The 25,086-nt window shown below is 58.9% G+C and overlaps 1 protein-coding gene across 3 annotated transcripts; it reads left to right on the top strand.

Annotated features, from left to right (window-relative positions):
- The first annotated feature begins 3,038 nt into the window (after positions 1–3,038).
- Positions 3,039–23,416, top strand: WNT11 (Wnt family member 11). Of its 3 annotated transcripts, none has more exons than XM_025848634.2 (6): positions 3,039–3,415; positions 7,152–7,332; positions 14,314–14,549; positions 16,112–16,389; positions 18,783–19,075; positions 22,646–23,416. In XM_025848634.2, the coding sequence occupies exons 2-6, from the start codon at positions 7,250–7,252 to the stop codon at positions 22,818–22,820; spliced, it is 1,065 nt and encodes a 354-aa protein (XP_025704419.1). In that variant the 5' UTR covers positions 3,039–3,415; positions 7,152–7,249; the 3' UTR covers positions 22,821–23,416. The 3 variants fall into 3 exon arrangements, with proteins under 3 accessions (XP_025704419.1, XP_073735707.1, XP_073735706.1); XM_073879606.1 differs by lacking the exon at positions 3,039–3,415 and adding an exon at positions 4,979–5,155; XM_073879605.1 differs by lacking the exon at positions 3,039–3,415 and adding an exon at positions 5,985–6,202.
- Positions 23,417–25,086: the final 1,670 nt, after the last annotated feature.

Genomic DNA, 25,086 nt, shown 5'->3' with positions numbered 1-25,086 from the left:
GCCTATTTCCAGGTCACCTGTCTCCCCATCCAGCGCTCCCGGAAATAGCTGATTCGCCCCAGCAGCTCCACCAAGGCCTTGGCCCCCAGGGAGGGAAGTTGAGGTGGGTGGAGGGGCCAGGAGAGGCCAGCATGATGAACAGAACTAGAACTGTAGCTTCGCCCACCGCATGTCCTCTCAGCCTGGGTGCCCCCCGCCCCAGCAGGCTGTGTGCATGGGTGGGGGATGGAAAGATGTGTGCCCCTGACCAATGGCAGTCAGGCAGGGGCTGAGAAGCCCGTGGACAGGAAGCCCCCAGCACGTCTGGGCGATCAGAGAACCAGAATCACTGGGGGTAACTGAGGAGAAGGAAAATATACTAAGATCTAGAGCAAGCAGCAGCCAAGAGCATGCCCACCCAGCCTAGATCAGAGCATCCTGCCCCTGCAAGGGAGCTTGCAACCCAGGCGGCCCAGCTCCCTTGAGGAGCCCCTGGACAGAAAGAAGGAGGAGGAAAAGGGAAGGGGTGAGTTCAGCTGGCCCTAAAGATAAAAATTTTTTTTCTCACAAGTGTCTCTGAGAATCCTAGAATATGAGATGGTAAACTACTCCCCTTATACAAATGGGGAGCCTGGGGTACAGGAAGGGGCAGACTTTTGCCCCAGGCATGCCTTGACTCTGAATCCAGGGCTTTGCCTCCACTTCATGCCTCCCCTCACCTCCCAGGGCAGGGTTTTCAGCCCTAGCTAATGCCTGGGTCTTGATTCACAAGATAGAGCTGGGGGTGGGGGGTGGGCAGGAGGGCTCAGGGTTGCACTTCAGGAATTCTGGGACTTTCTCCTGGCTTCCCTCAACTCCATTCAGACAGTGGGAAGTCAGGATCCTCGCATTCGATTCAATAGGGGCCATCAGCTATTAGTGCACACTAAGCCAGAAAGATCCAGGTTCAGATATCAGCTCAAACACTTGCCAGCCCCACCCTTTTGAGCCTCAGCTTCCATATCTATGAAATGGGGATACGAATCCCATCTTGGAGGATACAGAACATTTGATGGGATTGCATTATTCCTATTTTATGGATGAGGAAACTAACACTCAGGGAGTTTAAGCAACTTGCTCAAGATCACACTGTTAAAAAATAAAATAGGGCAAAATCACTATTGGAGTCCAAGTGTGTGTGACTCCAAAATGCTTTCTGTTTCTACTCTAGCTGGGAGCCAGAAGGAGATTTCTGGCTGAAGGACCGCTTATGCAAATGTTTGCAGGCAACTCATTTAGCTTCTCTCTGAGCAGAAAGACCCAGAGGAGGGTGCATCCTAACTGGACAGAGGCCACCTGGAATGGCTCTGACTGTGGTGGCCAGAGTGCCTTGGGCTGGGAGAGCTAAGGACAGTCTGGATGCCTCTTAGGTGGAGCAGCCTTGTCTCTCCCCGCCCCCTTTCTAGACACCCCACCCAAAGTCCCACTACCTTCCTGCAGCTTTTATAACCCCTAGCCTCCCATAGCTTTTACTGACCCTAATGCTCTGGGAGAGGAGATGGGGGTGTCCCAGCCTGTGTTCACAAGGACATTCCTATGACTCTACGCGGGAGTATATGTGCATTTGGTGTGACATGCTTGGAAGCTGCGTGAGCATCCTCACTGTGTGCAAAAGGAAGCACATGTGTGTGCACGAACTGGATGGGGGCAGTCACGTGTTCGGCCTCAGCTTGAAGATGTGTACGGCCATTTCACCGGGAATCTGCTACTGAATGTGTGTGGACATATGGTGAGTGCAAGTATCTCCTGAGTGTGCTGTGACCATTTGTCGGGTGATATGTCCCAGCCCTGAGTGTGACGTGCAGAGGGTATTTGTATGGCCGAAAGCCTGCAGTGGGCTCTGTGGGCACAGACGTGTTTGTGTAGGTGGTGGTACCCGCAGCCGGGCTGGGGCAGCCTATGGGGGCCACTTGGTGGACAGCTGCAAAGAATGGACAAAAGTGTACCGTGTGTTTTTGGCACCTGAGGCAAGCCCCTTGTCACAGTCTGTATCTCTCTTCTACTAATGAACTAGATTCTCCTTGAGATTATGCTTGGGACTGAGGCCCCTGGCTTTGGGGCAAACAGAAGCCATGGAAACCTCAGCACCTGACTCAGCAAGTTAGAAATGGGAGAGGGGGGTGTACCGTCAGCCAGAAAGGCCAAGGGGTGTGTGCAGAGAGGGATGGGCACTCACCTAACCAGTCCCAGGGGAGTTGCCTCAGAAACACAGCCCTAGCCCCAGGCTGGCTCCATGCTGGGTGGGAAGCACCTCTGTAGTCCTAACTAGTTTCTAAAACCCAGTTCTCCGCTGGTACCCCCCTCCCCGGGGACAGGAGGCAAGGTGTCCAGAAAACTCCCCCCAGTCACCCCAGAGGCTGGACCGCCTGCCTTCCTGGGCTTCAGGTTTACAGCGCGCTTCACAGGGCAGCGCGCTCTCGTTCCTGTTCTCCGCAGAAAGCTCTGGATGGCGGATCCCTTCTCCAGACCTGGAACCAGAGGACTAGAGAGGTGACCCTTCGAAGGACGTCCTGGGACCCCAACGCAGTCCTCAGGGACCCTCGACGCCTCAAGTAACCGAGCTGCAAGACGAGCACCTCGTGATACCCGCCGGGCTCCAGGCTGAGACCCAAGCGGGACTTCCCTGTGAGCCTTGGCTTCCTCCTCTGTCCAAGCAAACTGGTTGAGATTCCTTGCTCGGCTGGCTGCAAGCCTTAGAAACCTGCCCTACCTGGGCCCCACGCACCGCAGGTCCGCAGTAGGCTGGCCCAGGCACGCTTATTAAACACGGGCTACAGTTAAGAAGTCCCCCCCATTGTAACTCGACAGGGTGCGAAGTCCTCTGTGCCGCCGGCGCCGCGGGTCCGTGGCGTCCGCGGGGACCCCGCCCCCGCCCCCCGCGCGCGGCCCGAGCCACCCGGTGGGGTTTCGGCGCGCTGACGTGGGCGGATCAAAGAGACTGCCCGCGCCTTATAAAGCAGTTTGGGCGGCCGGCGCCGGAGACCGTGCGGCGCGAGGAAGAGAGCCCGGGCGAGCGGGCGAGCGGGCGAGCGGGCGAGCGCAGGCCCCGACAGCCCGGCGCAGCCCCCTGCAGCCTGAGTCCGCGCTACAGGAGGTCCTCGCGGAACCGGAGCCGGCCGCCGCGCGCCGGGATCCCGGGCGTCGTTCTGCGGCCGCTGCGCGGAGAGGGCGCCCTCGCCGCCTGCCCAGCCCGGAGAGCGCTCGGGGGCCGCTGGGGGCCGCGCTAGCCGCTCCACCGCCGGCCGGGGCAGCGGGGCACTCAGGGCGCGCCCGACGAGCGCCCCAGGAGGTGAGCAGTGGCCGCGGGCAGCGCGCGGCTGCTCAGCGGGGACCTGCTAGGGCGGCGGCGTCCGAGTCCGAGGGCGACGGCGCGACCCCGGAGGGTGCCGACTCGCGGGTAAGCACATCAAGTCCTCCCTCCACACCTCCTCTCTGCGGTTCTCCGAGGAATCCCCTGGAGGAGCGCAGCCTCTGGGGCCTGGGGGGCGCGGGCTTTCCCGGCTCGTATGCCGGAGGTGGGTTGTGCCAATTGTGCGGGCCGCTGCCAGCCTTCCCGGCCCAGTTCCCCCGATTCGACCCTCTCCCTCCCACTCGGCCCGAGAATGAGGTCATGCCCGAGCCATCCCGGGGGTGGGGGACTTGGATCGTGCGGCTGGGCAAGAGGGTGTGTGTGGCGGGGCGGGAGAGGGTGGCCAAAGGCAGAGACCTACGGCAGCTCCTACCAAATTGGGGGTGGGGTGGGGATGGGGGCGGACGCCTCGCTTTGAGACCGACTCCCCGAGGCGGCGGGGGAGGGGGAGAACTGGGACTTTGTTTACAGACCTGAGCTCCAGGCTGGGGGTTGGGGAGGAGGAGAGTCCTGTCCCGGGACCGAGGCACATCTGGAGCCGCCGCGAACATCTGGCTGAGCTCGAGCACGAGCCCCACACCCCCCACCTCCTGGTGCTGAGGTATCTCCGTGACCCTGAGTGTCCTTAGGCTCTCAGGGTCCGGCTCCAAAGGGGTGGCAGGAGGTGCCCCGCGTTCTCCCACCCCACCCTTCCCATTTCCAAAATAACCCGTCTCGCGGGTGACCCGGCGCGTCGTTCGCAGCCTAGCAGACAGATTTCGCAAGACTCCCGGCTGGGGTCAAAGCCGGGTTGTGAGCCCGGCCTAGCTTCGCGTCGCAGGTAACCTTGAAGCGGTCGCTCGGCGTCACCGGCTCGGAGGGTCGGCTCTGCCAGCTGCGCAGCCCGAGGCTTCAGGCCCGGCCCACGCCGACCTTGCGCGCGGCGTGGACACTCGGCCCCGAGCGCGGTGCCCGCTCCCGGCTCAGTGCGAGCTCATCCCGGTAGGGGAGGCCCGGCGTGGCTCCGCCGGCTTGACTCAGAGGGGCGGCCGCCCTAGCGGCGGCGTTTCCAAGGACTTCCAGAGCCCAAGCCTTATAACCACCTGTTGGAGCGGGTTGCTGCTACTGAGCTCACGGAGGGCAGCCCGGGAGGCCACTTCTCTCACCAGCTGCCAGCGGAGTAGCTTGGGCCCTAACCCCAGCGCGGGGAGGAAGGGACAGCTTGTCTCTCCCAAAGGCGCTGCGCTTTGACGCGGGCCCACTACGCGCCTGGCCCCAAGGGAGCTTCTGCGCTGGGGCCTGAAGCAAGGGGTCGAGCAGTTCGGGGCTGACCGCGGCAAGTGGATGTCTTATAGAACGACCAGCGCGGAGAGGGCACTTAGCCTCATCCCATCCCCAGACCGGGACACCAGGGCCCAGGAAGAGGAGGGGACTTGCCCAAAGTCCCACGGCGCGGGAGGCAGCTGCGGATCCCACCTCGAACCCCGGCGTAGCGCCCCCTGGCGGGCCGGGGGCTCCGGGAAGCGAGTGCGCCCTGACTCGCAGGGCGCAGGCTGAGGGTGACCCAGCAGCCCGCGCCGCTGTCCTGGACGCTCTTACACGGGACAGGAATAATCCGCCAGGACTCAGAGGGCCAGGTCAGGCGCTGCCTCTCCCAGCAACATGCAGGGGTGGTGGAGTGAGAAGCCCGGGATCACCGGGCCTCTCAGAAAAAGCCTGGAGTAGCTGTAGGCCTGGGTCCCTGTTTGCTGTGACCAGGGCGGCCCCTCCTCTCTCTGGGAGAGTTGAGCTGGACGCGGATTCCCCGCTGTGAGTCCGCACTCTCCTCCGCCCTCGTGCTCTCCCTTCCTCCTCCCCACTCCGGAATGCAGGGCGCCTGGCGGGGGGGTGGGGGGGAGAGCCCACATTTCGGGACGGGGTGGGGGCGAAAAGAGACTGTGGCTGGAGTTTTGATCCTCTCCCCTCACCCCCCCCCCATTTCCAGCCGATATACTTCTCGTCCTCAGGAGTGTGGCAAACTTTCAGGGCCATAAAGACAAAGGTTTTGGATGCAGGCTGGGTGGAAGGAGGGGGCTCAGTTACACCGAGAACCCCGCTGAGACCCCTAGCCTTGGACTCCGCACGTTTGTAGTGAGCGCCTCCGTGTTAGGCGCCTAGCGGGAGACTGGGAAGGAGGAAAAAGAAACGTAATTCAGGATTTTCTCCCTGCCTTCTGGGTTATGCCGCAAGCCTTCAGAAAACAGTGCGGTTTCAAGTCTGTGTGTGTGCTTAAGGCACACACGTACACGCACACACTACACAGGTATACTACGTAACAGTGGAAACTCAGGCAGAGAGGGGAGCCCAAAGACCCGCAGGCTCCTGGGAGGCTTGAAAGACTTAGGGAGATGTGCGGTCAAGTCCACTCCCTTTTTTCATAGAAGGGGAAACAGCGTGGGAGTGGTGGAGAGCTCGCCCAAACTCACACAGCCAGATGAGAACGCCCCCTTCCCGCTCAAGCGCCCCCTGTAAAGAGGGCGCCTCCTTTTCAAACTCCCCGGGCCCTTTAGAAAGGAATCTCTTTCTTTGTCTCTGCTCCTCCCCAGGGGTGAGGGGCTGGAGAGCTGTGTTTGTCTCCGGGAGAACGCTAGGTGTTGGTAAATTTGGGAGAAGCTGGGAAGGGAGTTAATGAGGTGAGAATGAAGAGAGGGAGGACCAAAAAAAAAGAAGAAGAAGAAGAAGAGGAGGAAGAAGAGGAAGAAAAAGAAAAAAGCCCGAGAAGCGGCCCTGCGGCCTGCGGGCGGGCGGGCCGGGTAACGGTTGCTCCGCGGTCCCAGGACGCCCCCTGGCGGCCAGAGGCGGCTTCGCGCCGGTCCCGTGAGTACTGCTTAGCCTTGGTCAGGCTGTCCCGCCTTGGCTCCGGCCTGGGCACCAGACGACACTCCAAAGGGGGGATGGTGCGCTAGGCGGGGACTTGGAGACTCGGGACCACTGTACAAAGACCTTTGTCATTTCATTTCTCATCCCCCCTTCACTGATGCCCAGAGCAAGCCCCTATTTCCTAGTCTTCTGACATCAGCGAACTCACAGGACATCTGGGAGTAGAACACGGGGCATGGACCTGCCGCTCACTGGATAAACGACGCCCTTCCACATCCCCCGGCCTCAGATTTCTCATCTGTGAGATGGGGGCAGTGATGGTACCTATCTCACAGGGTTGCTGGGAGGAGCAAAAACGATCATGAACTTCCTTTATAAAAGGCGAATTGTGTCTGAATCCCAGATCGAATCACAGTTGTGTCCCTAGTTTACAGAGGAGGTAAACTGAGGCCCAGCGGGGAAGGAGAATTGCCAAGGCCCTCCCTACTCACTAGTAGTTAATATTTTGCAGATAACGCAGATCCTGGGCCCGCCATCTGCCCGCGCGCGCGCCCGGCCTCGGCCCTGATCCCCTTCCTCCTTTCCTTCCCTTCCCTCCCGAGGTCTGTTTGTGCCCGGCTGCTCCCTCTGCCGCGGTCTCTGACCGGCCGTCTCCCTCTCTCTCTCTGTCTCCGGTCCAGTCGCCCCTTTCCCTGCCCGCCGGCAGCCTGGATCCCAGCCTGGGGCCGCGCTAGGTGGACACACCCTCGGCCGCGCTCGGGCGACACCTAATTTGAGCCAGACGCCTGCGGCGTCCTGGGCTATGCGGGGCGGGAGGCGACGCCCGCCGCGCGCTCGGCCTCCCGGGCGGGACCCCTCCTTTGTAATTTGAATAAAACGCCCCCCCCCGGCGGCCCCCGCCCTGCGCGCCGCCTTAACCCGCCGCCTCGGCTCTCCCCGACTGCAGGCGGCGTGCGCGCAGGACGAGCGGCTGTGGCCGCGCGCGGCGGGACTTCGGTGCAGCTCCTCCGGGGTGCGACCCCCGAGCGCGCGTGCCGCGCGACCATGAGGGCGCGGCCGCGGGTCTGCGAGGCGCTCCTCTTCGCCCTGGCGCTCCAGACCGGCGTGTGCTACGGCATCAAATGGCTGTAAGTGGGGACCTCGCGTCTACGCAGTCGGGCTGTGGGACAGGCGGTTGGGGGCAGCGGCTAATGTGAAGGGGTCCCCTTGGGGATCGGGTGAGCGTACCCAGACCCGGGAGCAGAAGTTGGCTTGGGGGTCCTGGGCAAGTCACTCTTCTTTAAGCCTCCTTTTCCTACTCTGTAAAATATTGTCCTTACCTCCCCGAGGGTTGTGAGGCAGGAGCGAGACAGGGCGTGGGGAGCGACAGCACTGCCCGGTCGGTGCGGCTGAGCGTCGCGCAGGACCTCCACCGGGGCAGATGGAAAAAGACAGTGTGGTCAAGGGGCCCAATCGGGAGGGTCTGTGCCCCTGCGCGCCGGCCTGCTCAATATCACGTTTCCTTGTCAGTCTCCTGACCCCTCCACCTGGGTGACCTTGGGGAAGTGTCACTCAACCTCGGGGAGCCTCAGTGTCCTCTGTCAAAGGAGGGAAGGAGTCTCTAGCTCACTCAGATCGGATGAGAAGCGGCTCAGATGCTGTGCACATGTGAAGGATATTCCTTTAGCTAGAAATTATTAATGGACCGGTAGGTGGGAGACAGAGGCTCTCTTCCCTCCCGCAGAAGGGAGTGCGGCTCTGTTCAGGGCTGTGGGCCGTGCAGGGGGGCGGAGAGAGGAGTAAAACCCAGCCCCTTCCTGGAGGAGCCGCCCTCCGGGCTGGAGGAGAGAAGCCCAGGCCGTAAATAACTCCCAGGAGCTGTAGGAGTGACCAGGGTGGTGGTGTGGGGTCCGGGGGGTGGGGGAGACTACCTGGTGGGGGGCACGTACCTGGGCCCCCCCGGAGTGATCTGTGAGCTATGGTGCCCCTAGGTAGGGCCTGAGGAGTCTCTGGGACTTCGATGGGTGGGGGCAGTGGGGAGGAGGGGACGTCCAGGACGTCCAGAGAGGTCTGGAGTTGGGGGGTGGAGAGGGAACCACGAAGATAAGACAGGCAGGGACAGATTATGGGAGCTGGGGAGGGGCTATGAGGAAGGTGCTTGGATTAGCTGCAAGACAGGGCGATTGTGGCTAGGCCACCAGCAAACAGTCCTGAGGTCACTGGCCCTGCCCCGCCTGGGGCTGAGTTATCGATTAATTGGTGATTCAGAAGGGGGACCCCATCTTCTTTCTAGCATTTCTTGTTTGCAAGAAGCCTGGGCTCAGTGGCTCTCCTCAGCTGCTTCTGATTAGTTTTGTGAGACGTCAGCCACCTTCTACTGCGGGTGCCTGGCACTGTGCCAGCTGGTGGGACCCTCCAAGCGTCCAAGCCCTCCTTACCCACCACACCATTGCCAAAGGACACTAGGAGCGTCAGAGGCCAAGAATGAGCCTTGCTCCTAGAGCACTGTGGGGGACGCTGCTACCATTCCCACGCCACAGCAGGAATGCCGAGGCTCTGACAAGTGTGTGGCTTGCACGAGCCCCCATGTGGCATGTGGCCGGGGAGGGCCTGGAATAGATGGCTAGCTAAGCGCAACATCCATGCCGTCCCCACTGCACAGTTTGGGCCGCTGCAAAAATGGATACAACTCAGTGTCTGCCTTACAGGAGCTCCTCTCCTTGGAGGAGATGGACATGTAAAAATGCAAAGTGGACTTTGGGCTGTGTCCTAGGAGAGGGAGTGTGGGAGCCCAGAGGAGGAGCGCGGATAGTCCCATCTAAGGGAGGTGACTTTGGGCCGGGCTTCAAAGGGTAGGTAGGATTTCGATGGCCAAGGATGGAATGCAAAGCAGGCATCTCGGCAGGAGGAACAGCAGGGACGAAAGCAGAGAGGCAGAACAGTGCCCAGTGGGGAAACAGAGAAACCAGGAGTTATAGGAACCCGCTTGTAAATCCTCAGACTCTGTTCCAAGAGCTTTCGTCACTTAAGTTTGATAATACTCTCATGAGGTAGGTGATATTCTTACCACTAGCATTTTACAAATGAGGAAACTAAAGAACAGAGGTTCAATTACTGGTCCAAGGTCATACAGCTAGTGAATGGTGGCTGTGGGATCAGAATCCAGGCAGATGGGCTCCATTCAACCAAACCCCTTGACAGTGGTTAAACTCTTGCTGGAGCTGAAGATATAGCTGGAGACAGGAGTGGAGTTTAAGCATAACAACTGTGTGTGTGTGTGTGTGTGTGTGTGTATGGCCTTGTTACATGCCAAGCACTGTTCTGAGAGAGAGAGAGAGCGAGAGTGCACAAATGGAGGTGGGAGGAGAAGAGGGAGAAGCAGACTCCCCACTGAGCAGGGAGCCCGATGCGGGGCTCAATCCCAGGACCCTGGGATCATGACCTGAGCCGAAGGCAGACGCTTAACTGACTGAGCCACCCAGGCGCCCCTGTTCTGAGCACTTTATGTATATTGTTTCATTTGAATCTCTTGACCAGCATGGGAGGTGGGTTCTGCTGTCACCCCCGTTGAACAGAGCAGGAGATGGAGGCGTGAGGGGCCCCTAACTCACAGGGTGTCACAGTTAGTAGGCAGCAGAGGCAGGATGTGGAGTTAGGGGGTCTGGTTCCGTGGCTTCTTGGTCGCAGGGGGCCATGGGACAGTTGGAAATAGGGAAGTGTACAGTGGGGCCAGGAGGCTGGGGGCTCACCCAGGAGACTCAGCTGTCCCAGCGCTGTCCCTGGGGGTCCTGCTGCCCTGGGCTTCAGAAAGCAGCTGAAGGTGAAAGGGGCATCTGACACAGAAACTGAAACCAGATGTGGCTCGGTGGCGCAGAATGCCCACCTGTTGGGAACCTGGGCCTCAGCCTGAGCTTTGCCAGTCCATAAGCCACGAGCCATGCCCCAGGCAAATCAGGAGCTTCTGCCTCTCTGAGTCTCAGTTCCCTCATCTCTAAAATGGGACTGAAAGAGCTCTAGCCTGGGATCTGGGATGCCTGGGTTCTGGTTTGGCTCTGCCTGATTGGCTGTGTACATGTCTGGGCAAGCCTTGCCCTTCTCCAGGCCTCGGTGTCCCCACTCGCACAATGAGATGGGGACACTGAGGCCCAGCAAGGACCAGTGACTTGCCCAAGGTCTCACGTTGGTTGAGTGACTGAGCTGGAGCTGAAACCCAGGTGTCTGGCCCCGAGCCACTCCCAGGAGAACCCTCGACTCCCAGATGAGAGAGACCTTGACCACCACAGTGGTATCCTTGGCACAGGCCTTGCTTGTGAACTCTGTTCCCTTCTGTCCTTTCTTCTACCCTCTCCCCCATGTCCCCATCCCCTGATAAACCAAAATGTTTTCAATTAGGGGTCTGCTGCAGCGAGGTAAGCCAGAGGAGATGTCCAGACGGGTAACTCCCCCGCCTCCTGCCCTAATCCTTGATTACCTCCCCAAGGGGGACTTAGTTAGAAACGGTCATTACCTCTAATTACCAGATGACCACATTGCCCTCCACAGGGGTGGACTCCGCTGCCCCCTGCTTCCAGATCTCCCAGCCTGCGTGCTGCGGCTGGCCGCTCCATCTGCCCTACTCTCTCCAGCAGTTCCTCGCCCACCAAGGCTCTCCAGGATGCTTCCTCTCTGTCCTCTGCCCTCCTTGGCGGTCCAAGCCTCATCTTGGGGTGGGGGGTTCCTCACTGGGGTTTCCCCTAGCACCTCTTCTTACCCCCAGCTGGGGAGGTGGAGGCTGGGTGACTTCAGAGTGGGACAGACGGATACCCAGAGTGGCCCAGGTCCCCAGGCCAGGAGCACAGAGCACCCCCAACTTTGGGGCCAAAGCACGTGGCACTGAGGAATTGGCAGCCCTGAGCTCCCCTGGAAAAGCCTGGGTCTTCATTATCCACTGCTGGGCTGGAGCAGGAACCCAGGGCAAGGACTCGGAAGGCAGCCTCACTGCCTGAGTGCCCACGGCGTGCTCCCCGGGGCTGTGCCAGGGATTTTCTCGAATATCTCCTATCACCCTTCCCACTGTGAAACAGAAAACTGGCACGGAGGGGAAGGAAGAAAGTTGGGCCAGGGTGAAGGGCAGAGCGGGCTCCGGACAGGCTGAGTGTGGGCAGCCCCCAGCCCAGCAGAGAGGGGGCCCAGGAAGGAGAGGCCAGGTCTGTGGGAGGATGGCGCCAGTTGAAGGCGGGGCATCCGGGCCCCGGAGCGCCCCTGTGCAAAGGGCAGGGGGTAGTCATCTCCCAGGCTGACCCCTCTGTGAGCATGGGATGGGCCGTGAAGCAAGAGGCTCTGCCAGCGGGCGGGTGCCCTGCCTCCGTGGGGTAGTGCATCTGCGTGTGTGGGTAGTGTTCACTGGGTGCAGGTGGGGGCCTGTACCAACTAGGAAACAGGCTGCAGGGATGGCATCTGCCTCTCTGTGGCCACACCTCACCCAGTCTAGGCTGCAGGAATCCAGACCAGAGATTCCCTGAGGGGTCCTGGCCTAGACAGGCCCCCAGGGCTCAGAGGGCCAGGGAGGAGCGGATGGCTCAGTGTAGGTCAAGAAACCATGCCTAAGCTCTGCATCCAAATACACCAGACATTTCCTTGCTCATAGTTTGGAGGGTAGGGACGGGCCGGAGGTAGCAGTGAGGAGAGGGGACCCTATATAGCCATGATTGATCTGAGGCTGGGTCGTCCCAGCTGGACTGCAGACATCAGGCTGGGCCCACTTGTCCTGGGTCTGCTTTCTCTACTTTGGAGTCATAGGTTGGGTGGGGCATATGACGGAGAGTGAGAGGCAGGGGCAACCTGACTTATTAGGACTTAATGTAGTTCCTAGTATCCCTCTCAGCCCCTCCAAGACCTCTAGGAGTTCCCGTTTTATAGGTGATGCTCGGAGAGGTGCAGCAATTTGCCCAAGATGAACAGCACATAGAGGGCAGAGCTGGCACTAGAACCCAGGTCTTTTGACTCTCTCTGGTCCAGGATTCACCCGGCAATAAGCAGAGGCAATCCCATGTATGAATGTTCCAGATGTTTTATATGCATTATCTTATTAAAGTCTTGCCCTCACCTTTTGAAGTGGGAATTATCATTTTCCTATAACAGATGAGGACCATGAGGCCCAGAGAGGTTGGGTAACTTACCCGTGTCACACAGCTGTGCCCTAAGCCTGGGCTCTTCCCTGGGCCAGCCCACGAGCTGGAACATCTGGATCATTGCCTTATAACTGTGGATGGGTCCGTGTAGCCATTAGACTCAGGGCTCCTTGAGGAAAGGACCTGTGTCGTGTTCATTACCAAATGAGTTCAGGAAGAGTTGGTGCTTAGTAAATATTTCTTCCACAAGTAGATCAAGTTCATTTATTCCTTTAGGTACAGGAGCAAGGGGAAAGGTATTCCTGGGCAAAGGCATGGTGGTAGGGCAGTCCCCCATCAGAGGAGCCAGGAGTCTGGTATGGCCAGATGTTAGAGCACACCAGGGCCAAGGACGAGACACTGGAGAGGTCTGGGGGACCTTGACTAAGTGGGCGCAGGTAGGAAAAGACCACCGGGTCAGTGACTGTAGTAGCTTCCCTCCCTGAGCACAGACCGGGTGTGTCAGCCCTGGGCAGAGCACACGAGGCCCACCGAGTTACTCCCCCAGGTAGTGCTGAGAGGTTGCTGGCCTAGGAGAGGCCAAGTGACTCGGGAGACTCACAAGGGAGAATGACAGACCCGGGAGTCTACCCCAGCCTGTGCTGTTCTTTAGCACGTTGCTATGTCCCTTGGGAATCTCAGGTGGGGGGGTTCTGGGATCTTGGCCTCACTAGGTCTTAGCCCTGACCCTGGGTGAGGACTGTGGTGGTGCTCACAGCAAGCGGGGTGGGGGTGGGGGGGCAGCACTGTGGCTGCAGTTTGGCCCATCCCCCCCTCCCCCGCCCTGCTTCCTCTAGAGTTTCTGCAGGCCTGCTGAGGGCCAGCTGGGTCTGGGGCAGGGGATGAGTCTATGCAGAACCCTTTAAGGCTCTTGGGGTCCCTGTAGCCTGCACTTAGATTAGAAGCTGCCTGATGCAGCCTGCTCCTTGGAGAAGGCCCTGGGAGAAACGTGCGTCCAGGATGTACGGCTGGTCCTGGAGCCTTGCAACCCCAGTACCTAGAGCCAGGATCTGGGAAGCTCCTCGGTTCTATAATGTCACCAGGGTTCATAGAGACCCCCAGACCAACATTTCCCAAAGCATGGATGAGGTCAGCGTTTCTCAAACAAAGGGCTTTGTGCTTAGCCACCTCCCGAGTTAAACAAAACCAAGCCTCTTGCTTTGCTGTGGGACTTCTCAGGCAGGGCCTTTAAAATGTGAATGTGCTTCAATTACTCTCCAAAGGGGGACAGAGTATATCAGGTTCCCCCAAATGTGCTTATGCATAGATCCCGTTTTTCAGAGTATCTCACTGGAACCGATTCTGGGAAATAGGGTTTACAGGTACAGACCCTGAAGCCCAGAAGAGGACAGTGATTTATCTAAGGGCACACAGCAAGTTCATGGCCAAGTCTGATTTATCACAAAATTGAGTGGCTCCTTAATCCTTTAATAAATTCTTTGCATGTGTGTGGGATTTTACAGCCCAATAAATGACTTTAGTAATTACATGAAGGGATGTATGGCAAGCTCCTAACTCATACTGTGCATCCTAGTAAGTGCTCAGGTAATGGTCTGGATTCTGAGGTGACTGTAATAATCTAGCATGTAGCGCGGTGTCCGGCACATACAGGGGCTCGGCGTTGACTGCTGAGTAAGGCGTCGCAACTCACAGCTGTGTGAGAACTAAACAAGGAAGCAGGTGTGAGTGCTTTGTGAGCTGTAAAACTGTTTATTGTTAGGCTAATGACAGTGAAGCTTAGGTGGGATGGAGGTCATGATCCTGCATTATGAATGAGGGCCTGGCCCAGAGAGGGACAGTGCCGTGCCCAAGGTCACAGGGAGCTGGAGGGTCTTAGTTTAGTGCGTCTTAGCTTCCCAACTCCTTCCAGCAAAGGCCCCCACGCCCACTGAGGGAAGGCTGGGACCAGAGGGGCAGGTGCGACGTGGCCCCTCACGCTGTCTTTCCTTCCATTGGTTGTTGCCCTCCGGTGGTGTGCAGGGCGCTGTCCAAGACCCCGGCGGCCCTTGCGCTGAACCAGACGCAGCACTGCAAGCAGCTGGAGGGGCTGGTGTCTGCGCAGGTGCAGCTCTGCCGCAGCAACCTGGAGCTCATGCGCACCGTCGTGCACGCCGCCCGCGAGGTCACGAAGGCCTGCCGCAGGGCCTTTGCGGACATGCGCTGGAACTGCTCCTCCATCGAGCTTGCCCCCAACTACCTGCTTGACCTGGAGAGAGGTAGGGAGCCGGCGGGGGCTGCCAGGGCCTGCGGAATGCGTGCAGGTGGGGATGGATGAATTCAGGCGTACATATATGTGTGTTTGGATAGGTGGGTGAATTCATGGCTGGCTGGCTGGATGTTGATGGCTGTGCGATGGGTGGCCGAGTGACTAGGTGGGGGATGGACGGGTGCACAGGGAAGAAGACAGGTGTGGATGGATGGGTGGCTGAAGTAATCACAGACGTGGGTATCCAGGCCTGAACTGATGAGTGAGTGAGCACATAGTGAGTGAATATACCAGTGTAGGGGGAGCACAAATGCATGTGTACCCTGATGCATGAAGCAAGGGTGGATGCAGCCCAGGAGGCTCTTGGGAGGGGAGGTGGTAATACGAGGGCGGGAGAGCCCCCTCCTCGGGCAGACAGGTGGGCACAGGTCATTCTAGACCGAGGTGACCTCAGAGCTGTGAGATGCACAGCGGGAGGTAGCGGCCCCACTGTCCGGAGCAGGTGCCTTCCGGGGTGGGTTTGGGGGTTTCTGATGGGCAGAAGGGCCCCAGTGGGTCTAATCTCTCCCCTGCACGGTAACAGCTAAGGTTTGTGGAGCACTTGACAAAGCTTCCTTCCTTCCCAAATTATTTGAACTCTAGAGGAAGCCTGTGAGGTAGGTATTATCATTCCCATTCTGTAGTTAAGCAAACCGAGGCTTGAGAAGGGGAGGGGACCCTACAGCAGAGGCACGTTGGGCTCCAGATTGGTTTCCCGAGGCTGCTGTGACAAAGCCCCACAAACAGGGGCTTCAAACAACAAAACTGGATCTTCCCATAGTTTCAGGCTAGAAGTCTGAAATCAAGGGGCCGGCAGGGCTGTGCCCCCTCCGATGACCGCGGGGGGGATCCTGCCTTGCCTCTTCTTAACTTGCGGTGGCAGCCAGCAGCCTTGGTGTTCCTTTGCTTGTCGTTGCATTGCTTTAGTCCCTGCTTCTGTCCCGTGGGGCGCCCCCCCCCCACGTGTCTCTGTATCCACGATTCCCCCTTCCTGTAAGGGCACCAGTCATTGGATTCGGGCCCACTGTGATCCAGGATGCCCTCACCTTAGTTCCATCACACCTGTCAAGACCTTGTTTCTAAATAAGGTCATGTTCACAGGTACCAGGGGTCAGCACTTGACCCTATCTTTTTGGGGGACAAATTTCAACCTACAGCTGGCTTTTTGCACACTCATGTGCCCCTCGGGGACAAGTTCTCTGAAGAGTAGCCCCTAACACTGAGCGCAGGGAAGCAGGGGCAGATCCAGCATCGTGAGTGTGTGGGAGCAAGGGTGCCTGTGGGTGTGCGGGCTTTGTGGGCCTCTGGATGTGGGGGTGAGTTTGCGAGTGAGTGTCCAAGTCCGCTAATGTATGTGTGGGAGAATGGGTGAGCGACAGATTAATGTCCCTAGTGCTGTCCTCCCCCTGGTTGCAGCCCCTGTCCCCTGCCGGCCCCACCGAGGCAGGCAGGGGCTCAGGAGGAGGCCCTCAGGCCCAGGTGGGGTCCTGTCCCAGGGTCACCCGCGCCAGCTGACCCGGCACCTCCCCACAGGGACCCGGGAGTCAGCCTTCGTGTATGCGCTGTCGGCGGCCGCCATCAGCCACGCCATCGCCCGGGCCTGCACCTCCGGCGACCTGCCCGGCTGCTCCTGCGGCCCTGTCCCAGGTGAGCCACCCGGGCCCGGGAACCGCTGGGGAGGATGTGCGGACAACCTCAGCTACGGGCTCCTCATGGGGGCCAAGTTTTCCGATGCTCCTATGAAGGTGAAAAAAACAGGATCCCAAGCCAATAAACTGATGCGTCTACACAACAGTGAAGTGGGGAGACAGGTAACCACCCACCCCCCCCACCCCAGATGGTTGTGCTTGTGCCAGTCGGCCAGGAAAGGGCCACCAGTGTGCCTTGATGGAGTGGGGGGCGGGCGGCGGGCCCTGATCCACCCACACCCATGTGCTCCCGGCCCCCCCTTGGCGCTCCCCTTTCCAGCTGCTTGGGGCTTGCCAGGCTCCTCCTCCTCTAGGGGGTCCACCAGGATTTCAAGTGAAAGTGTTGGGTGGAGCAGAAGGAACACTGGGCTAGGAGTCAGGAGCTCCGAGTTCCCGCCTTGGCTCTGGCACTAAACTGGCTGGGTGATGTTGGGCAAGTCACTTCCTCTCTGGCCTCAGTTGTTTCCAACTATAAAATGGCCTGGCTGGGTGCGCTCTAGTCCCCGTTGGCCGTGTTCCTCAGGCTCCTCCCGTGGGGCCTCCGGCTGAGGCTGGGGTGTGGGAGGAGGCGTGGGGAGGGCTGTGGGGCAAGAGCCTTAGCCTCTGGGGTTGTCTCCTTGGCCCGAACGGGGATTCCCACCCAGCTCCAGACTCAGACGGCCCTCAACATCTGTTACTCCCCGTGTCTCATTAATTACTCACCTCATTCCACAGAAGGTTGGGATGAATGCATAAGTGAATGAATGGACCTTTTTATTTTTAGAAAATTAAAAAAGAAAAAAACGCTTTATACCAATCTGAGCACTGTGAGCGCTGCGGTGGTGCCTGATGAGTTTTCTGTCTGGTGGTCCACAAACCCCCCTGTGAGGAGGGGCTGCTACCCCCTTACACACGGGGAGCGGGGGGCCTGAGGGGCGGAGCGTCAGGTGCAGATGGTGTCTCACGGTTTCCTGCAGGCCCAGCAGGCCCATTGTGCAGAGGCAGCAAGGGGGGCAGAGAGAGCTTAGGTGGCTTGGCCAAGGATGCAGCCCAGGTGCGATGGAGCCCAGGTCTGTGGGACTCCCAAGTCCAGAGGTTTCCACGTCCTCACCTTCCTCTCTCACTGGTCTCCCTCATGGGAGGATTCTAGGACGTCCAGGCCACGTTTGGACAGTTGGGGAAACTGAGGCCAAGAGACACTAGGGGCCTGCGGCGGTAGTTACCTGTCCTTGATGAGTCAAAAGTACCTTGATGCCCCTGGGAGGTCGAATGTGCCCTGCAGGTGGGCTCGCCTCAATTCCTGTGCTCTTCACAGGCTTTGCTGAGCCAATTCCAGAGTCTAGACCCAGTGGACTCCCTCCTGCCCCACTTCCTGGCACCAGTGAAGGAGAGGAGCCCTGGGACCTTGCCAGCTCCTGCACTAACTCACCGAATGACTTTGGGCAAGTCTCTGCCCTCTCTACGCCTCAGTTTCCCCATGGTTCTAATGCAGGGGCAGGCCCAGGGGACCCACAAACCTTGCAGCTCCGCACAGGAGGGCTGGCCTGGGCAGAGCGATCCGAGTCTTGTGTGCCAAGAAGCAAGGGTGAAAACGCAAAACTTCACTGCCTGCAGAAGACATTTATCTAACTCATGCCCCTCAGGTACACCTGGGGAAACTGAGGCCTGAGGAAGATGATGGGACAGAGTCATTTCAGAAGCCGGGACTAGAGTCTCCCCAAGCTGCGGAGCCCAAGCCTCCCGGCTCCACCACAGTCGGTGGCTGACCGTTCACTGATTTTTCAAACCAGTGTTGATTTGATTTTTAGAGTTCACAGAACCCTTTCATCTGCAACCATTCTGCAAGGTAGCAGTTCCGTGCCTGCCCTGCACAGAGTAGGACAGAGCTGCTGACCGGTGGGGGGGTGGGGGCTGCTGGGGGCCACCAGGCAGTGGAGGGGAAGGGCCAGCCAGGCCAGGGCATACACCCCCACGCGCTTACCTCCTGCCTCTTTCCCCTCCTCCCCCCTCATTTCTCTCCTTCCTTCTCTTTTTTCCCTTTCTTCCAACAAGCATTCAGTGAGCCCCAGTTTTATGCAAGAGAAAAGCGTGGAACAAGTAAAAGCCATGGCTTTGGGAATTGCCTTCAGACCTGAGTTCAGATCCCGGCTTCAGGATTTTCTAGCTGTGCAACCTTGAGCTTGCGACTTGGCCTCCCGGAGCCTTTGTTTCCTCTTTTGAAACTGGGGAAAGTAACGATACCTCCCGTGAAGGACTGTTATGATGATTAAGCCATATTATGTTTTCGGGCACTTGACATCTGTTACCCCTGCAAATGCCACTCCCTTCCTGTCCCTGCCAGCCACCCCCAGGCTAGGGAAGGAGCCGAGAACCTGCAACAGTCCCCAGCTTTAGAGCCAAAAGCTCCCTCACCTGAGGCCCAGAGTAGGCGATGACTCCCTGAGAGCACCCAGCATGTGTGGGGGTGGGGCAGGGTCCCCGGGCAGGCCAGGGAGAGGGCTCTGGCCACCCAGCCCAATGCCCTCCCCTGTCTGCAGGCTCTGCGCGCCTCTCTGGAAATGAAGTGTAAATGCCACGGGGTATCTGGGTCCTGCTCCATCCGCACCTGCTGGAAGGGGCTGCAGGAGCTTCGGGATGTGGCTGCTGACCTCAAGACCCGCTACCTGTCGGCCACCAAGGTAGTGCACCGACCCATGGGCACCCGCAAGCACCTGGTGCCCAAGGACCTGGATATCAGGCCTGTGAAGGACTCGGAGCTTGTCTATCTGCAGAGCTCACCCGACTTCTGCATGAAGAACGAGAAGGTGGGCTCCCATGGGACGCAAGACAGGTAAGGGCCTGCTGCCACCCTGGCAGGAAGGGGTCAGCTCTGCTGACAGGCCCCACGCCAGTGCAAGGCCAGGCACAGAGCCTTGCCTCAGCTGCCATTTGGGGGTTGGAGTCCCTTCCCGGTTGAAGGAGGTGTCCCCAGGAGTGCGGAGCAGAGGTGCCAGGGTCCGGGGGGCCCCCAGCAGAGCTCCTGGGAGGGGCCGCTGTGTACTTTGCCCAGGCAGGGGCCGCTGGGGAGTAGAGGCTGGTGGAGGACCCCTCCTTCCCCCTGGTGGGGGAGATAGGGAGAGACAGGACCACACTGGGAGGCTGGCAGGGACAGAAGCTGCCCCGCGGAAGACAGGTCCTCATTAAGTGTCAAATGAGGGAGTGAAGGGTCAGTGTCGTCTAAGCCGCTGGTTGGACAAATAAGGACCTGAGGCACAAGGGCTCAGTAGCCAGCCCACAGCCGCGCAGGGAGTCTGCACAGAGCCGGAGTCAGAGCCCGGGCGCCTGCTTTTCAGAGGGCCCCCAGGAGCGGGAGGCCTGCCTTGAGGACAGACAGTGTCCCATGTCCCCTGACAGGCACGCGCCCACCTCCCGGGCCCCAGCTCTCTCTCCCCTTGGTCCCCCGTTTCAGAGCCGGGGCTGGGGCCCCATCACTACCGCCAAAGCGGGCTCAGGACAGGAGAAAGAAAGGGAACCCAGGTGACTGCAGACCTACTGTGTGCCGGGCGGGGCTGGTGAGGATTCAGGGCAGCAGTATTTCCCAGAGATGGCTCTGGGGGAAGTCAGTCCTGAGATGCTATAATAGAGACAGTCCTGCAATCAAATGTGAGTGGGAAATTCTCTTTGGCGATTCACAAAGCATGAGAACATTTTAAAGGCTCGGAGGAATCCCACAGTAAAGGATCTGCCTAAGCCAACGTTTCCCAGAGGTGTTTGGCTGTGGAACTCTTTTATTAAGGAGCCCCTAATAGCATTCCACAAAACTAGTGTTCTGCGGGGTTAAAAGAATATTGAACCAGAGCGAGGGTGTCTGAGAACGTGTCTGGCACATAGTTGGTGCCTGGCCAGCATTTGCTTCCTCCGCAGCCCCCGTTCCTGTCTCCAAGAGAGGGGGGCTGGTTTGGGGGGGGCTCCATCTTCACAGGCCAGGGCAGTAGGCTCTGCGAGGAGGCCCTGGCTCCCATCTGGAGGCCAGATTGAGGGGGGTCGGGTGGAGTGAAGATGGAACCAGGTCAGGCCCGGGAGACAGGAAAGAGCGAGAGTCTGGTCTGAGGCAGCCAGGGTGGGTGTGATGAGGATGGGGTGGGGGCAGAAGGATTCTAGAACCCAGAGAGGCTAGGGAAAGCCCAGAGCACACAGAGGGCCTCCCCGGATCCATGGGAGGATGTGTACACGCGCGTGTGTGAGGGAAGGCTCGTTCCCACCCCGGCGCCACAGTTTCCTAGCTGTGGGACCTTTAGCGAATCCCTTCACGTCTCTGAGGCTCAGCCTCATCTTCTGTGCAATGCAGAGGGTACCGCACCCCTCAGAGGGGTGGCCAGCCAGCTCCAGTTACACTTACGGGGCAGCTCCTCTGTGCTATGTCAGTCCCATGGGAAGGGCTCATCAATGGTGCTCTCTCCTCCCCATCCCCGAGGCTGCCAGGCCTCTGCTTTCCCAGGGCCCCCCGCTCTGCTTGCTGACCAGGAGGCCCCATCCTGCAGCACCAGCTGCCTCCCTTGCTTTCTCTGAATGCCTCCTTCCCACTTGCCACCAGGTTGCCTGCCACGCTCAGCTCTCAGCCATTCCTCTGAAGATGGGCTTTTGCAGACATCTGTGTGGGTCAGCTTTTCCTGCAGTAACAAACAGCTCCAAGATCTCAGTAGCTTACAACCACAGACTCTTTCCCGTCTATTTATTACGTGAAGCTCTGGCAGGCATAGGGAAGGGGGAGAGACAAGTGGTTGGATTGTGACAGAGGAAAGCCCAAGGGTGAGTGAGGGGAGTCTTGAGGTGCCCCGACTCAGCCTGGACATCGAGGAAGGCTTCCTGGAGGAGGGGGAAACGTGAGCTTTACTAGGTGAGGAGATTTGGAAGTACAAGGGGCTGGAGGTAAATGAGCTTCGTTAACTGTAAGAAGCATGTGCTCAGGTGGCACCTCTCTAGAGGCTGGCCCCCTAGCTGGGGACAGTGCCCTGCGGCCCTCCTCACATCCAGCTTGGTGACCTGAGGCCTCAGCAGCAGTCAGCATCCCAAACCCCAGCCCTCTTGTCATGGTTCTTTCAGCGGCCCCTGCACTGATGAAACCTTCCCTGGGCCCCTGGCTCTTTCTCCAAGTCCCACTCTCCTCAGTGCCTCCCCCGCCCCAGCCCCCTGCAGATCTTGTCTGGTTCTGGGGTTGGAGGCCAGGTTTCAGACACTGCATGTCAGGGATCTAGAAATAAAAATGAAACTCTTCCCTCTTCCACCCTTTCCTGGAGGAGTCATCCGGACACCTCCAGGATATGGCTGAGGGGCACGAATGGTGTTAGGTGACTAAACAAAGTCACCTTTGTTAAGTGGCTTGCCTTGATTCACACGGCCAGTAAGTGGCAGTGCTGGGGCTTGAACCCAGGTCTGTCTGCCTCTTGGGGCATGTGTTCTTCCGCTGTTCCTTCCTGCCTGGAACTGTTGGCAGCCCTGACCTGCAGGCCACGGTCACCTCCTGACTCTCCTTCCGGGCACCCCCGCCCCCCCGCTTCCCACCCCACGGCCTCCTCCCAGACCTGGTCTCAGCCTCTCTTTCTCTGGCCTCCCTACTTCCAGCCCTACCCCTTCCATCTGTCTGTTCTCGACTCTTAGATTAGGTCCGGTCCTGTGCCCTGTCTTCTCCCACAGGAGTGTGATTCGGAAAGAAATGCAGCCCCTGGAAGCCTCTGGGTTGTCTGCCGTTAGGGTAGGGAGAGCGTGTGCTAGACTTGGTTTCAGGACCACTGAGCTTCAGCCCTGCTTGCCCACAGACTCCTGTGAGAACTTGAGCAGGCCTCTGCCCTTTGCTGAGCCCATTGCCATCTGTACAGTGGGCATAATAATCCCACTGACCCAAAGACCCTGCGTGCCTCCTAGAAGATAAAATACTGGTGGGAAGCGCCTGGCACATAGGGGCAAATGGTTGATAGAGGCTGTCTCTCAACGAACAGAGCGCCCCATACTCACTTTGCCTCGCCTCTAGCGCCGTTTTGTCTATTCCAAAATTATCCTGGGATTCTCAATGTAAAAACGATCTTTACATTTGTTACAATATAATTCAAGAACGGATATGAAGACGGGATCATTAGAGTGGTTTGAGGCTCCTTCCTGTATTTAGAAGTAGAAGGAATAGAAAAAAAAAAAAGACACCTCCAAGAAAACAAGCCACTCCCGTCATTTTGATACATGCCTATTAGAAATCTGGGGGAAAGTGAGAAGTACCCTCAGGGAAAGGGATTATTTACAATTCCCCCAAGACCAAGACACCTTCCAAGAGGAGCTGTGGGGGCAGCCCGAGGGCAGCGGGAGGCTGCGGGCCCCGAGTGGGGGGAGCGGGCCCTCCCTGACCGCCCCTTGCCCTCCCCCCACCCCCCAGGCAGTGCAACAAGACGTCCCACGGCAGCGACAGCTGTGACCTCATGTGCTGCGGCCGCGGCTACAACCCCTACACGGACCGCGTGGTCGAGCGCTGCCACTGCAAGTACCACTGGTGTTGCTACGTCACGTGCCGCCGCTGCGAGCGCACGGTAGAGCGCTATGTCTGCAAGTGACGCCGCCCCGCCGGGACCCTCGGAGCCCCGCCCCCACCAGGGGCCCAGACACACCCCGGGGATGGTCGCTTGGGGATCCCAGATGCCAGGCGTGGGAGGTGGCTTGTGCTTGGCCTCCACTTGGAAGCTGCCGGGGACAGAAGGCCTGGCCACCCTGGAAGGAGGGCCGGGACATCAAAGGAAACCGACAAGATTAAAAATAACCTGGCAGCCGGAGCCCGGGAGGGCCCACTCGCCGCCTTCCAGGCCGCTCTGAGAAGCCAGGGGCCTGGGGTTGGCAGGACTGGTACGGACTTGACCTTTCACGGCCAGAGACGCCAACCTCCCGGGAAGGGAGTGGCGGGGTCTGCCTGCCCTCATCAGAATGTTCTGCAGGCCCTGCCCTTGAGACCCCCACGGCTGCCCCCAGGGTCTGAGCCTGCTGGGCCCACCACATGGAACCACTAGCTTGGGTTGTAAATGTTTTTTTTGTTGTTGTTGTTTCGTTTTGTTTCTTCCTTTGGGATGTGGGAGCTACAGAAATATTTATAAAACATAGCTTTTCTTTGGGGTGGCTTGCCTCAGTTCCTCTTTATATATTTTATATATATATAAAAATAAATATATATAATGATCTCTATTTTAAACAAGTTTTTTAAACAGCTGTATGAAATAAACGGTGAGAGAACCCCAGCCCGCCCCTCAGGTCTGTGGCCTCCTCAAGTGAACTCGGAAGGTCCCAGGGCTGGGTGAACTCTCGGGTTTCCAGGCAAGGCGGCTTCCGATTGATGTCCCTAGCCCCCCAGCTCCGGCCCTGATCTCCCCGTAAGATCTCTTGGTCAAGGGCGAGGACAGACGTCTTGAAACATAAACCCAGCTGGCAGATTCTTTGTTCCTCAGGGACATACACGCAGGCGGGCGCGCATAGCCTGGCTGTGTCGTCAGACCTGCTAAGCTAGCTTCCAGAGAAAACCTACTCCAGGGAGCCGGGGACACAGACCTCAGGGAGGTAGTGGCAGACCCAGGCTCCTGTCAGCCCTCGTGGGTGTTCCGTGTGACTGTGGGCGAGGTTCCCCCCCCCGCCCACCCTCTGTGCCTCAGTTTCCCCATTTGTAAAAGGGGGATGGCGAAGATTAAGGTTGGTGGTTGGGAAAGCCCCCCCCCCACCCCCACCTCTGCCTGGGCCAGGCTGGCTGCCCTGGGTGTGGTGAGAAGTGCCTCGATTCCTGTTCTGTGTCAAAGGTGGAGCCATGGGGATTTGCTCTCTTTATGGCTGTGGAGTGTGGGACAAGGAGGGTCAAGAAGGTCGCAAGCATTTGCCCGGCGTACCTCGAAGTCCTGAGACGGGGATGGAGAGAGGGCTGGTGCTCAGACTTGGCCACGTGGGGACTGTGAAGTCGATTCGGTCCCAAGTGGCACTGGTGGGGAGAGGCTGAGATGCACATTTAGGCATCATCACTAAGGGGGGTGGGGTAGAATAGCAAAGAGGACCAAGGCCAGGGTCTGGGGCATCTTTGCTTCGGAGGTCAGGGAGATGGAGGGGGAAAGAGGCAAAGGCGCTGAGAAGTAGCAGCCAGGGAGCTGGGAGGGTCTCCGTGTGGTCAGCTCTGCCCTCTCTGAGCTTCCGCTTCCTCTCCTGAGTGGGTGGTGGGTGGTGCTGTTGGGCAAGTAGAGGGTATCCTCGGCGCCTGGCCCTCGGCAGGTCCCCCCAGATAGAAGCAGTTAGTGAATCACACATGTTCTGGCCATGGGGTGACCCCACAAGTCCAAGGATGTAAGAGAAGGGAGTAACCAGAATTTCTGTGTGGGGGGGAGGAGATGCGAACACGGGGGAGGGCTCTCCACTGCCCAGAGCTAGCTAAGGCACCCCCTGGAGGGGTTGGGGCAGAGCAGGGCCTCGGAGCCCGGGCAGGATTTGGTGAAGTGAAGCAGGCACCTGGGGGTGGGACGTCATGGACATCCACCCCTGCCCCCACCAGAGGCTGGTCTGATCACTGAGGGGAAGAGAGAGGGCTGTGTGGCCACCCTCCAAGTCCCTGCCTGGGAGCTTGCCTCAGGGTGGCCAGAGTCACGGAATCACAGGCTGGAAGGAACCTCAAGATAAGTCTTCTGGTCTCCCAATCTGTTTTGCAGATGAGGAAATTCCGAGATGGGAAGGGCCTTTCCTGTGGTTACAGAGCTGATAAGGCTGGTGGTGGGGTTGCAGGGCATCCCAGGGAGAGGCTCTTGCTAGCATCTCTGCAGAAAACTCAGTCTGCATTGAACAGGCCCTGGAGTGTGCTGTCTT

The sequence above is a fragment of the Callorhinus ursinus genome, unplaced genomic scaffold (assembly GCF_003265705.2).
Source record: "Callorhinus ursinus isolate GAN/ISIS: 27379988/994484 unplaced genomic scaffold, GSC_fseal_2.0 scaffold35, whole genome shotgun sequence".
Taxonomy (NCBI): domain Eukaryota; kingdom Metazoa; phylum Chordata; class Mammalia; order Carnivora; family Otariidae; genus Callorhinus; species Callorhinus ursinus.
This window is presented reverse-complemented; position numbering and strand designations above follow the sequence as displayed.

Coding starts and splice junctions, on each gene's coding strand:
- WNT11 (XM_073879605.1), top strand. CDS start 6,025: ATGAAGAGAGGGAGGACCAAAAAAAAAGAAGAAGAAGAAGAAGAGGAG. Junction 14,550..16,111: donor CCTGCTTGACCTGGAGAGAG/GTAGGGAGCCGG, acceptor ACCTCCCCACAG/GGACCCGGGAGTCAGCCTTC. Junction 16,390..18,782: donor ACAGTGAAGTGGGGAGACAG/GTAACCACCCAC, acceptor CCCTGTCTGCAG/GCTCTGCGCGCCTCTCTGGA.